The sequence below is a fragment of the Phaethon aethereus genome (genome assembly GCF_964289735.1).
Source record: "Phaethon aethereus genome assembly, chromosome: 23".
NCBI classification, from domain to species: domain Eukaryota; kingdom Metazoa; phylum Chordata; class Aves; order Phaethontiformes; family Phaethontidae; genus Phaethon; species Phaethon aethereus.
In genome coordinates, this window is record NC_138599.1 from 5,936,966 (window position 1) to 5,950,498 (window position 13,533).

At 43.5% G+C, this 13,533-nt stretch overlaps 1 protein-coding gene across 1 annotated transcript in view; it reads left to right on the plus strand.

The window, feature by feature from the left end:
* Nucleotides 1–9,719: 9,719 nt before the first annotated feature.
* The window catches only part of APLP2 (amyloid beta precursor like protein 2), a gene marked incomplete at its 5' end in the record, with an annotated part of 47,558 nt that continues 43,744 nt past the window's right edge, over nucleotides 9,720–13,533 (plus strand). The window contains one exon of the mRNA XM_082010039.1: nucleotides 9,720–9,800. Coding sequence (XP_081866165.1) covers nucleotides 9,720–9,800 — 81 coding nt within the window. The remainder of the gene's footprint in view (nucleotides 9,801–13,533) is intronic.

Here is a 13,533-nt window from a genome sequence, read left to right on the forward strand (position 1 = left end):
ATTTGGGCCGAAGGCAGAAAAAAAAAAAGACTTGATGTGTGTGGTATTTTTCCTTCCCTTAGTTTAAAGAAATGTTTTCACAATGCAAGAACCTTTAACGAAGAGACAACCTAATGTAGCCATAAGCTCACTTGATTCTTACTTTTCATTGCTGGGCTTCTTGGATGCTTTTTTGGTAAATTATTTCCGGCCCCGTGCCAGATGCTGTTTTCATTCACAGTGAAGTAATAGCCCTTTGTGAGTGATATCACAGTATTATACCACAGCCCTTATTGTGACTTCTCAAATTTAACGTACTGAAATACATTCTTTGTTGGTTCTTCGGGGACTTTTAGATCCAGGGTTAGATTGAAGTCAGTCTGTAACAAAAAAGAGAGAACAGAGCCCAGGGAACTTGGACAGTGTGCAATTTGCAGAAAAACATAGAAACAAAAGAAGGGCAAAAAGGAAAAGTTGGAATATTTGATATATTCTGTCTCTTCTTGTATAGATGGAGGAAAAACTTGAAATAAGACTCGCGTAATTTGTTGTTCTTCAGGTTTTGAGAGGGTGCAGGTATTTAATTGCTGACCTTGCCAATGGATCTACCCGTGTGCCCACACTGGGCTGCTGCAGTCCATGCTGGATCAGCAGGTAGCCTTGGCCGGCTAAAGCAAGTGTATCCAAACACCAATAATTTCTAGTTCAACTAGATCACGGGGTTAGGCCCTTCTAAACTTAGGCTAGAAATTTTGCTGTTCCCTTTTGGTATGTGATCTGCAGGTCTCATATCATAATGACACAGTTCCAGCCTTTGCTGGTATAAGGTTTATTAAAACAGGTGTATGTGTTTGTGCCAGTGTCCGTGTGCACAGAAATGAATTCTTTTGAAGGGTTATTTAAAGGTATATTTTTCCAGAAGACAGAACAAATACAAGGAATCTAGTTGGGTTACTTAAAGCCTGATTGCATAAGGAGTGGAGCGCTCTGAAATTCAAATGCGGGTTAGAGCACTTCACGTTCCTCAGGTCCACGTGAGGTTGTAGGAGTGTGTCTGTGCACATGTATGTATTTAAGCATAAATTGATCTGAGGACATAATGTTATATGGTTATTTTTCCCCCTTGAAAGTAAACTGTTAATTATGAAAAAGTAAGGTGGAGGACATTTGTTTTGAAATTGGTAAGTTGAATATTGGTTTAACATCTCTGCTAGGTAGACACTTCTTTGGAGAGCTTTTTAGCCTTTCCAATCAACAACGGAGCTGGCAAGCAGGTCTCATCAGCTATATTTTCAGGAAGTATGGAAAATGTCTAGTTAGACTTTTTGACAGAAAAGAGGGAGTTATTTATAATACTTGATAGAATATTGATATATTTAAATGTGCTGATATATGAGATTTAAAAAAATGGAGAATGTGGTCAAATTTTGGCCTCATTGTAGTCCACTGAGACTGCACCAAGTAATATGTTGAGGAAAAATTTAGCCAAAAGCAGTTTTGAGGGAAACTATTAAAATGCAGATAAATGAAGATGTCCGTCTGACCAGAAGAATCTGTATTCATGTGGCAAATCTTTCATTACTCATACTGCAATGCTTAGTGAAGTATATTTTTTGTATCATCATTTCCCATTTTAAATTCAGCTCTTAAATCCCAAAAGGGAATTAACTACCAGCCATTTGCATTTTAAAGGGAAAACTCAAACCTCAATAGAGTGCTCTACTTAAGACTCCTTTTATATAACTTAGCCAATGAGCTACATCTCAGTAGAGACCTTAGGGAGAAAACCAAATGACTGAGACGAGGCAGGAAAATTTAGACTTGGAAGAAGGCTTGTAATTTGCTTCATAAAATGCAAATACAAGAACATACAAAAATTAGAAGAATATGCTGGTATTGGTGCGAAGGTCTCCTGCAAACTGATGTTTTCATTATTGTGGGGCAAAATGCCTGTATTGTTCGGGGGGAAGAACGGACCTTCAACCTTCGGCAAACTGGGTTGGCTAGAGCACAGGTACTCTCTCTTCCAGTGTGTGAGGGGAAAAATCATAGTAAAAAAGAAAAAACTGTAAAATAAAAAGAGCAACTCGGAATTCAGCCCTTTGCAAGGCATAGGAAAAGGCAATTGGAAAGTTGCAGGGGAAGCGACATGGATTTTCTTAAAGTTTTCTCAGGGGCTGAATCATCTTCTGAGACAATGTGATTCAGGAGAGGAATTGAGGGGGCTGTTCTCCCCCTCGGGCCATGGGTTTACGGGCAGAAGTTGTAGGCAGCCCACTTCTTCCCTTGGAGACATTGGGATTCATCTTCTACTCCGATGTCCTAGTTCCCTTGAGCTGTGTCTTGCAGTATGCCTTTATTCAACTGAAACAGACTTCCAATACATGTGTTTCTTTATCTCGTATCACCAAGAGATCCTATATTCCAACTTCTTGCTGCCTTAGGAGCTTGAAAGCCGCGCAACTACTGCTACTTCTTGTTTTCTTGCGGTCCTCCAAAGAACTGTATGTTTCAAAGGTAATAAAAAAAAACCCACGAGGCAGAATATGAAGCCACTCTCTTAAAGGACTTCATAAATCAATAGCACTGTCTCTATTTGGGGCATTTAAAAGCAGCTGTAGAGTGAGGTCTGCAAATGTGAATTCCTGTGCCTGGGAATTCCAAAATCCCACTGATTTGCCCCTAACTGTGAAGACTAGGCTGCTAATCAGCACAAGAGCCTTCAGCTCCCTCCCGAAGCGTGGTCTGGGGACAGGCAGTAGGACAAAGCTGCAGGTCCCTGCAGGACGTGGTGCACAACTCCCTTGTCTCCAGGGCACGCGTTTCAAGACACTAAAATAAATATTCCTGTCTTGACATAAGGAGGAGGCCCGGGTGGTTGGGAGCCACGATGATTGTAACAGGAAATGTACCTTTGTTTAAATAGAATGATGCAAACTGCAGCTGTCTATGCTGATATCAAATTAAAGTGAGCAAGGAGGGGATTTTTGGTGGAGTTATTTCGCTTTTAAGGGCACCATAAAAATAAGCACTTAAGTGTCACGCAGCTGATGGAAAACAACAGTTCCCAGCAATAAAGCTTTGCAGTATCAAATGTGACATGTCTCCTAGAAGTTTTAAAATCCCGTATTTTATTCCTGGGTCGTAAGTTACTTCCTAACGCGCCCTGTTGCTTGCAAACTGAGTAACTGCACAACAAGTGATGAGAGAGGAAATGGGAGGCAGCTTCAGTGTGCCACGAAAGAGCTTGTTCGCACAGGTTATTCCATGATGCCTGATGTAACAGGCGCTGAATCAGACATGATTGCAGAGGGAGGGGTAGATTTTTTGTTGTTGAATTGCGCTTGCCTTCAAAGCTGCTGGAAATGATTCTATGTTTATTCAGCAGGACGAGTCCTGAGGTTTTAATATTTGATGTTGTTCATTGCCGTGCCGTTTGTTAAGATGATTTGGCTTTTAATCTGCCAATGAATACTGAATGAAGAATTCAATCATGAATCAGATCTCTTCTTTTGCTTGCCAGTAATAAAAGCCATTTTTATTTTCAACTTCAGGTTTCTTTACAGGACAAAAATAAATTATGAGTGGAAAGAAGTTAAAAACCGTTCCTCTCGAGCAACTCCTGCATCAATGCTTAATCCTTCCATTATGTGTGATATCATTAATCATTCTATGGTAATATTTGACACACATTTGTGGGACAAATTCAGATCTAATATAGAAGCTGCACTAGTACTGACGTATGTGAAACTGCAGCTAATTATAACATATTTGAATTTTCATTTTTCATGAAAGACCTCTATAAAATGAACAACCTTTCACACTGTTGAAATGAGACTGTCTGAGTGAGACCAGCAAGCAGATGAGTGAAGAGGAAAGAAACATTTTTCCAAGGACAACAGGAGAAGTCTCAGCATCAAAATGAGCCAATATCTGTGGAAAATGTGCTCAGTTGTTGGTGGATTTATTTTAATTGTGGGATTTTTCCTCTTTAAGCTCTCATACGGCTTCTCCACCACAGACTGCAGTGCTCAGCTCATTTAAGTTGGAATGGTTTCGTTGTCCTGATACATGAATGACTGATCCTGCCATCTTCAGAGACTGAATGACATTTCACAGGTGGACTAGAAGAGATAAAGATGACAGGATGCCTTCAGCCTGTTGCAGGAAGATATTACAATGCAAGAGGGTGAGTTTACTAAATATTTTCTGCAATGCAGCCTCTGCTTCGTCTCTCCACCCAGTGTCTTGACTTGAATTTGTGGGACAAATTCAGATGCAATATAGAAGCTGCAATAATACTGACTTATGTGAAACTGCAGCTAATTATAACATATTTGAATTTTCATTTTTTCATGAAAGACCTCTACAAAATGAACAACCTTTCACGCTTTTGAAATGAGACTGCCTTTAGTTGTAGGCCTCTAGACCACCTGCCTTTTGAGGTCCATGTGTCAGGTTAAGTGTTTGCTACAGCTCTTTGAAGAAGCATCAGGCATTATTCTGCCCTGAGATCTTGCCAGTGCCCAAAAACCTCGCATCCATCTGGGGAGAGAAAGTGAGCGGCATAAATACCCAGTTCATATATTCTGAAAAGTGATGGTTAGCTAAAAAGGTGGTTAGACTCTCTTCCATTTTTGCGTTTGGGATCCTAAATCTGAGTGTGGGCTTGTTTTTCTATTGAATAATATATTAGAGGTAATTGCCTTTCGTGGATAGTGAATCCTACAGCTGTGCAAATCTGTTGCAGAAAGGATTGCTTGTATCTTTCAGACACTGCATTTGTCTTTGGGTAGTCTTCCTCTTCAGACAAATTGTCCAGTTAAATTCACAGTGATCATTGTTTTTTCCCCTCCATCTAGAAAATGAGAGGAGATCATAGATTTTGCATACTTAGCATCTGGAAAATGTAGAGAGTACTGAAGGAGCAGGGGCTTCCTTTAGCAGCTATGCTCCTGGTTTGCTAGCCTCAAGCATCCTCGATCGATGCACTTTTCATTTTCCAATGCATTGCCACCTTTTCTGTGCTGATGTGCTTCAGCAAAGCGGAAATATTTCTAAACCTAAAAAGAGGTTATTCTGAAGTTTGTAGCTATGGGAGGGTGAGTATTAATGTTATGATTGTTTCCTTAACAGTCTGTTACATGCTGTAGGCCAGGGTCATGCTGGTTGAGATGAACGTAGCACAAAATGCTATTTAAGTCTCCCTGCAGAAAAAAAAAAAAATCTCAGAATACCTGCATGAAAGCCAGATTAATGGCACTGTTTCAGGCACAGAGCAGAGCAGTGGGAACACGGCCATCAAGAGTTAAGGCTTCCTTGATACAATAAAGAGGAGACTTTTCTTCCCTTCCCTGCCAACCCCTTTTAAAGATGTTTGAGTAGAAACAGAAAGGCTTGTTGTCTGCCACTATTTACTCTGTCACTTCCTTTTCAGATTCCTCTGCTGGTTTTCCTCTTGGAATTACTCCTTTTAGCCCTGTTTTTAAGGTATGACTCCACTTGCAATGCATCTGTTCTTACTTATTTTTCCATCCTTTCATTTTTCTAAAGTTCACTGTATTCCCATAGAAATCACCTTTCTTTTTTTAAACTCCTGTCTGCTTTGCACAAAGCCTAGAAGGTCTGTGTGTATTTTCTGCTACCTTCTTTCTATGGAACATCTTCATCCTCTGTGTATACCTTACAACTTAAGCCCAGTTTTTTCAGCTGTTCCTCCATCTTGTTGTGGCTGGACTTTCTACACCTTGTCTGCCATGTGTTGTCCTTTTGAGTTACAGATGGGAGACTGAGTTGCAAAACTGCAGGAACCCTAGGATTCCACAAAGAAATTTTGCAGCCAAATATAGATGTCCAATTCCAGAGCGGGTTGGCAGCTTTCTGATGTTATTTATGGGTTTTGCAGAAGTGTTATTTCCCAAATGCACTTACATTGCTGGATGTTGGGTCAAGTTTTAGTTGACTAATAGTTTTGCATTGCTTTCTGCCCCTCATAGAGCCTTGTTAACAGGTAGAGATCTTGTCCTAAGCACAGTGTAGCTCATGATGAGTTGTGGCAGTTAACTGTGTATCATTCATATAAGCTGGGTGGTATATTTTTTCTCAAAGAACTGTTCAGTATTTCTTATATTGCCAAGTTGTGTCGGAACAAGGAGTTCTCTTTACTCAAGCCCGCCAGATGCTGTAGTCATTTTTTAAATTAAGTTTGTATTCTACCAACTAAAACGAAGGCTGACTCAGCTCTACCTCTACCTCTAACCTCTAACTCGCACCTATCTGTCACGTAGAGCTAGTATGAAGTATGAATGATATGATCTGCCATTTAAATCTTCAATCAAGTTTTTTAATTAAAGGAGCTGCATAGGATTACCATTCACAGGCTAGATCAAGCTTATGCTTTAATTTGTGGAGTTTAAGAGAATGGCGAGAATATTCAGAGGCTTGCTTTTGTGAACTCATTCTCCAGGTACTGGCAGGATCTCGGCACATGAGTTTGCTAAAGTTGCTGCTCCCAGTGACTTTAGTGGTGCCAGACATGTTCCTCTCTGACTTCTGTTTGCCCTTTTTGTCATGAGTTTAACATTGCCCTTCCAGGGCACATTTTTGCCATCGTAAATATGTTCTTTCCATTTACACAGTTGTCTTGCAAGTGATAATGGGCAGAGAGGTTTACTTGAAACCTTTCTTACAGAATAAACAGTAGCAGCCGAAGGTGAGGATGAGATTCTCAGCGCTTCGTTAGCGCAAATGTGCTGGGAAAAGGGCACTAAAAGCCCTGGAACCAAGCATATAAAATGGGATTCTTGGAAGGAAATGGGAGCTGCCACCTACCTAGCAGGGTTAACAATGGGAAAAGCGTTCTAGGGAATGCTGCAGCCTTGTGGCACTCATTCAAAGTGCTGCTTTTGTCACAGGCAACAGATAACTACCAGTTCTCATCTGGAATTTATCTACATGGTAAATTAACCATGACCATTGCGAGTGTCAACGTACCAGCAGTGGTGTAACCTGCTGTTCCTATGCTGACTAGTACTCATCTGAAAGCAACCACCTCCAAAGCCTTTCCCTGCTGAAAGTGTTTGTTTTTTTCAACTGCCAGCGTTGCCTTTGCATGTTGTTCAATCTCCTGTCTTCCTTGCTGCCCGGCAGCCACATGAATTCCCTTGCACTCAGAGCTCTTGATGAGCGCCAAGGAAAAAAGCAAGATCTGGTGGCTCAGAACTTTGTTTTCTGGGGATGTTTTTTCCTGGGGAGGACTGGTGTCTGTACAAAGGGGAATGAGTTATCCTTAATTCAAATTTAAATTTGTTGCTTGTTGTTTAGGTAGGGAACTGAGCACTGATGGTCTCGCTTCTGAAGTGGAATGTGCTGTGTTGCAGTCTCACGGCGGGACTTCGGCTCTTACACGCTAGTGTGTGTGCAGTGTAGTACTAGGACAAGGCTATGTGACTGGAGGTGAGAATGAAGCTGAGGTTGTGCCTCGGGCTTATCTGTGAGACTTCCCCAAAAGTCACCAGGTGGAAATTGCTTCATGTACCCCAATTTAACAAGTCTTTTTTTTTTTGCAGCCTTTTTGCCATCCTGCAAATGCATTAGCTCGCAGAGGAGTTGTGAACATTAATACTCACCAAGCACTATGTAAACATGAAAAGTATATTAATTTATATAGCACTTTAAATGCTATATAAATTCAACTTCAAATGAAAGCCTCTATCCAAAGAATTATAAAGAGCTTGTAATTTTTGTCCTGGGGAGAAAGAAAAATATCTCCTTTTTTAAGAAAAGAGAAGAGCTTAACTCTGAGTGTTCCCAGTTATTTACTTGTGTCTTCATACTGCACAATAAAATACTTACATTAAAATGTATCAGTTTTCAGAAAACTTGTTAACTCCATTTTCCAACTGAATTTGACCAAGTCGAAAAGAAAATTATATATGTCAGAGGACTGCAGTAAAAGAGATTTAAGGGTTTTCAAATACTATAAAAAAGAGACTATAATAAGTGACTAGTGGACCAGTCAGCTGTTTTAATTAAAACTGGGCTGCTTATTGATCTATCGTACAGATTTACCCCCATCTGCAACATTTCAGCAGTATTCCTTTCAACCATTTCAGAAAATAGCGCTTGTAAGAGACACTAAAGAATATAAAAGTTGAGAATGGAAATGTTTTATAACTATGCGACATTTTGTATAAAGATCTTTTTTTTTTTACCCCATGTTAAGCACCTTTTTGTATTTTCATACAAAAATGAAAGTGAATACATAGAATGTATAGGGTACTACTTTTCTGACATAATTCTAATGGGTTCACTGACTGTTGTTGCTTTTATAAAAAAGAAACAAAACACCAAAACAGAAGTCTAAAATGTATTAGTTTATATTGGGTTTTTAAAGGCGTCCTGTTTAAAACTGTTCTTGCCACTGAAACCAGTGGGAGCTTTAGTGGTTACATCTTCAAGGTGGGCATTTGTCATCCCTGAATTGATTGCTGTACGTTTTCATTGTGAAAGCCAAAGAAAATACTAAAAAGGGACTAAAAAATGTTTTGCACTGGTATGGAAGGGCTGTTTTATCAGCAGCTGTGCTTGGTATATCTGCTTGTTCCTGAAGAACTTGATCTTTTTAATTTCTTTTTATAAGTAACGTGGGGAAATTACAATAGAGTCAATGCAAATTTGGTGCAGTTGGTTTTAAAGCCAGAAACATGTCCTGAAATAGTGGTGCCAGCTGGGGCAGAACACCTGCACTGAAAGAAACCAATGACACGCTCTGGGTCAGAAGAAACGGGGGAGGCACGACTGCTTCACGCTGACCGGCGCACAAACCGGAGAAGGTGACGATGGCGTGGCGTGGCTATGAGAGCCCGTTGCTTAATTGAAGTGGAAGGGGGAGCTTTGCTGTGTTTAGCGAGGTCGGCAGCATGCAGGCTTCTCTTCCAGGGAGCACCCGCCCTCGGTGTTGGTGGCAGGGCAAAGCAACCTCAGATTATTGTTTGACAGCTGTATTTTTCAGAAAATAAGAAAAAGCCCAACTGTGTTGGTTTTTATTGTAGAACAAGGAGGGCTTGGAGCTTGCTGGTAGCACCGTGGGTCAAGGGTTTTATAAAATTGGGGAGAAGCGTAGAGTTTTCAGAGTGGGGAAAACCCCTCACTTTCTTTTTAGATGAGGAAACTGCTTCATCTTCCTTTCACGGCCCCAGGAAGCCCCCTCCTCGTGGCAGTGCCGGGCAGGAGCAATGAGGCAGGAGGGCTTTTGGTCTGTAGACCCCCGTACAGCCCACGGCCGTACCCCCCTGCGGTCCTTCAGGCTCCTCGATGCGGGTAATTTCGCGTGGGCGGTTAACTGCTCTAGCAGCCTAAACATAAGAGTGGCGAAAGCGTCCCCCGGGGTGCGTCCCCTCAGGGGCTCCCCGCGGGCCCAGCCCTCAGCTTCGGCCGCCATTTGCGGGCGGGGCAACCTGCCCCGCGCCGCCTCGTTATTGGCTGGTAGCGCGGCTACAGGGCGTGGCTCCCTCGCCCAGACGTCCTTACTCACCCGGAGGCGGGGGCGGCCTTCCGCGACGGCGCGGCGATTGGCCGCTAGCCGGGGGCTGCGAGACGTCAGTCCTCCGCATCTCCGCGATAGGTCAGGGGGGCGGGGCGGGGCGGAGCTTCGCGAGGCGGCTCCCGGGGCGCCGCCGAGGTGGGCGCTGAGGCCGCAGTAGCGCTTTGGGCGGCGGCGGGCGACGACGGTGGCGGCGATGGGCTCCGCGCAGCGCTTTCCCCTCCTGCTCCTCCTGGCGCTCGCCGGCCCCGCGGCCACGCTCGCCGGCTACATCGAGGTGGGCGGGGGCTGGGGGTGGCCGTTGAGGGGGGCCGGTGGGATCTCCGGGCCGCTGCCCTTCTCCTCAGGCGGCTGAGGCAGCGGGTGCGGCCCCGCGCCGAGAGGGCTCCCCCGGGGGCGGAGGGGGCCGGGCGTTGTCTTGCGGCGGCTGAAGGTGGTGGAGAGGCCGCGGGGAGAGCGGGCTCCGGCGCAGCCGAGGTGGGACTTTCTCGCCATTTTACCGGGCTGTTCCCCCGCCGCGGGCGGGCTGTGTTACCGCCCGGGGCCAGCCGGCAGCTGGGCTGCGGTCGTGAGGGCGGAGAGGAGCGGCGTGTTCAAGGTGTTCTCCGCTCGCATGGAGGCACCTGGAGGCTGACCAGCCCTCGCAAGACCTTCTGGGGGTCGGCGGTGATGAGTTCGTCTTTTCCCCTCGTTTTCAGAGAAGCTCTCCAACCAGAAGCCGCAGGTCGCTTCGTTTCGCAGCTTCGTTTCGCTGAGATGCTTGGGGCTTTTGGGTTTTTTTTCCTTTTTTTTAAAAGAAGTGACCTCTGCGTTCTCGGCGCGGTAGGAAGAGCTGTGAGCTTCAAATTGGTCTAGGCGCTTAGAAGAGTATTAGAGGGCAATTTCGTCGAGAAAAACCTCGGTTAAATGAATCCATTTGGTTGCTATCCGCTTGGTAGACCCCGAATAAATCTTCAGGTTTGAAATGTTACGCTGGCTTTCGGACGGATGCTTCAGCCGAGTGTAAAAGGCGTCTATTTAATTTAATAGAAATGGCTTAGATGCTGCAATTCGTATACACGTACGTCTATATATGAATAGATTTGTATCTGTATATATGAAAGCAATTGGAGGGGGAAATTCTAACTCTATCCCTAAAAATAAAAACTTTGTGTAGTCTAGCTAGCTCAACGGCAAGACGGATATAGAAAAAATCCTGGCGATTTAAAACTTTACAGTATAACCTATTTATTAGAGTGAAACGGCAAAAAAAAGAGCGAAGTCCATGCTGAGCTTCAAACATGGCACATAAATAGAGTTTAATAATCTACGCCTGAATGTTGTTTGGAAATGCAAAACGGCTCCATCCGTCTTGTCTAGGTTCTGTGTTATTTAGGGATGGATAAAGAACAGGCTTGTGGCTGCTTGCGAATGGCTTGACTTGACAGTTTACAGTAAAATTTAACAAGCTTGGTTAAGCAGAACATCTACCTCAGCGCGATGCAAAAAAAGCCCTAAACTGGTGGTAACTGCTAACCAGCAATAAGCACAGTTATTTAATATTTTTAATGTTTCTACCAGTCCTTCTGTTAAATTTCTATAAATCAATGGAACATGGCGATAATTGTCTTTGGACCAACTTGTGTGGAGGTTATCTTGCAGGAAAGATAACTCAAGACTCGGCAGGGCTGCTCAGAGGGAGTCTAGCTAGTGCCAACGTCGAGTTATTTGGCATTGCCTTGGTGGTCGGGGACTGTCCTGGCTGCTCCGCGGTGGCCGTGTTAAATCTGATCTCCTGCACCTGTTTGGAAACTCCTCCAGCTGTAGGTCGCTTCCTCTGGCGTACCCGAGACAAATTCGGCTGCTATGCACATCCCTTCTGGAAGCTGCTGCTGCTTACGGCCACGTGCTACGCAAATGCCAAGTTGGAAAACGAATCTAGCTGTAATTTTATTCCGAAGCCTCGCGTCCATCTGACGGAGCAGATCCCAGGATTCGCCAATGGCTGGATTGGCAAAGGGTTTGGCACAGAGGGGAGAGCAGCAGCGTCGCGCCTCGGCACCCCGCGAGGGGCTGGCAACTCCAGAGAATGGGGGTGTTGACCTCTTTGAAAAGGATTAAAATGAAACCGTTTCTGTCTCGTTCGTGTTCAGAGGATCGCCATGCCTGTAGTAGAGTTGGTTTTACAGGCTGTGGGTTCACTCCCAACGTCTAGTTGTCTCTGACATGATCCGGTACTAGCGTGGGGTTACGTTAGCGCACCAGGCTGTCCTCGGTACCCCTTTAATCTGTTCGGCCGTTCCTGCAGCAGAATTTGCATCCTCTGAAGGCGCAACAGCCACCTTAATCTGCTGACACAAAATGTCAACTGTGACATTTTAGTTCTTGTTTTTGCTGCATCCCTCTCCCATTGTTTTGTCTGCAGGGGACTGCAGCTCTCCAGTCTTTATTGCTGCCTCAAGAATGAGTAGCTCTATGCAGAGCTTGGGGAGCAAAATGGTTAATGTTCTTGGTTTTTATGCCGTGATCGATACTGAATGATACCAGGTAACGTGATGAAAAATATGCCGGAGCTAGATGTATTTATTTATTTAATACTAAAGATGACATTTGAAAGTGTACTGGAGTTAAAATGCATAGCAATGTCTGCAATTATTAGTTTAGTTGGATTGGCATGGTCCCATTAGGTGGATTTTCTTTCGCTTGATTATCTTAGCTACCAGTCTCTGTCCCTAGAACACCCGATAATCTTCTTAACGACTAAAATTTGTTTTTCTCCCTTGCCTGAACAGAGGAAGGGGAGCGGCAGGTATTTATTTTTTTAAAATTATTGGTATGTGAACCTTTAAATAGGGCGTTCCCAAGGGCTTGTCGTTAGTGACCTTCTCCCTTTCAGATCATCCTGTGTTGATGGCAGATAAACTTCGACAATCTCTCTTCCAAATGAATTTGAATGGAAGAGCTTAGAGAAGTCATTGATAGCCAGCGATTAATGTTTTTCTTTCCATAGCAGTATGTCTCCTAGGGTTGTGTCTGAAATCAGTGACCGCTGTGTTTTGCTTCTGGAGGCCCTGAGAACTTCAAATAAGACACTGATGCCAACTGGAAAAAGAAAATAAATCTATTCTAATTTGATCTGTATTCCAATGATAAACTACTTCTCCTGTGCCCTCAAGGCCTTTAAAGATGCAAAGTTTCTTTTTTATCGCTTGACCTTTTTGTATAATCAAATCTGAGGCGATGCAGACTCGATATTGCTTTTTTTAATCGCGTTTGGTTTTGTGGTCTTTTTCCAAAGCTGTCTTGAATGCTCATCTGTTACCTGTATGTTTCAAATTACCAGGATTTGGGTCGAGAAAAAAACAGTGTGTTTTATAGCAGAACTGTGCATTTCACCTTGTTATTTTTGTATTGTACGCTTAAATTCTCACCGACAAAAATACCAGTCTTGTGCCGTTTCTGCAGACCTTAGGGACTTCTAATTGCCTGCTGCATTGAACGAAGAACTCCACCTAGGGGAAATTTCCACGTCTGCGTCGAAGTCCTGAGTAGAAACGACTCAGTAAAATTCCAGGCTTGAGCGTGTGGCCTTTAGCTTGCTTTCGGTTCCTAAAACGTCACTTCCCAGTAAGTGTTAGGAAATGCACTTTCATATGCAAGTGATTATATGCAATGCCTCTTCTAAGCCTCAACAAAAGCTTCTCTGAAGCAGAGGTATGTGTAAGGAAATAAAGCGAATCAGATGGACATCTGATATTGCACAGAGAGGCTCTGGCATTTCTGCTGCGTTGTAGAATGCCAAATGAAGGTAAGCTCTGTTCTTTGGAGAAGGCCTTCAGCCCTCCTTGTTTCACATGTGAAATATTTATGACCTCTCTTAAACGTTATTTATGTATTAATATCTCTACCAGGGATTAAATGACTTTTTGTTAATATGTTTGTTGCGTTGCCTGAGAGTTATTCAAAGCCTATTCTGAGGTGGCTTTAGCTGGATGTGAGCTCTGTTATAATTACCTTCTGCTTCTCCTTCA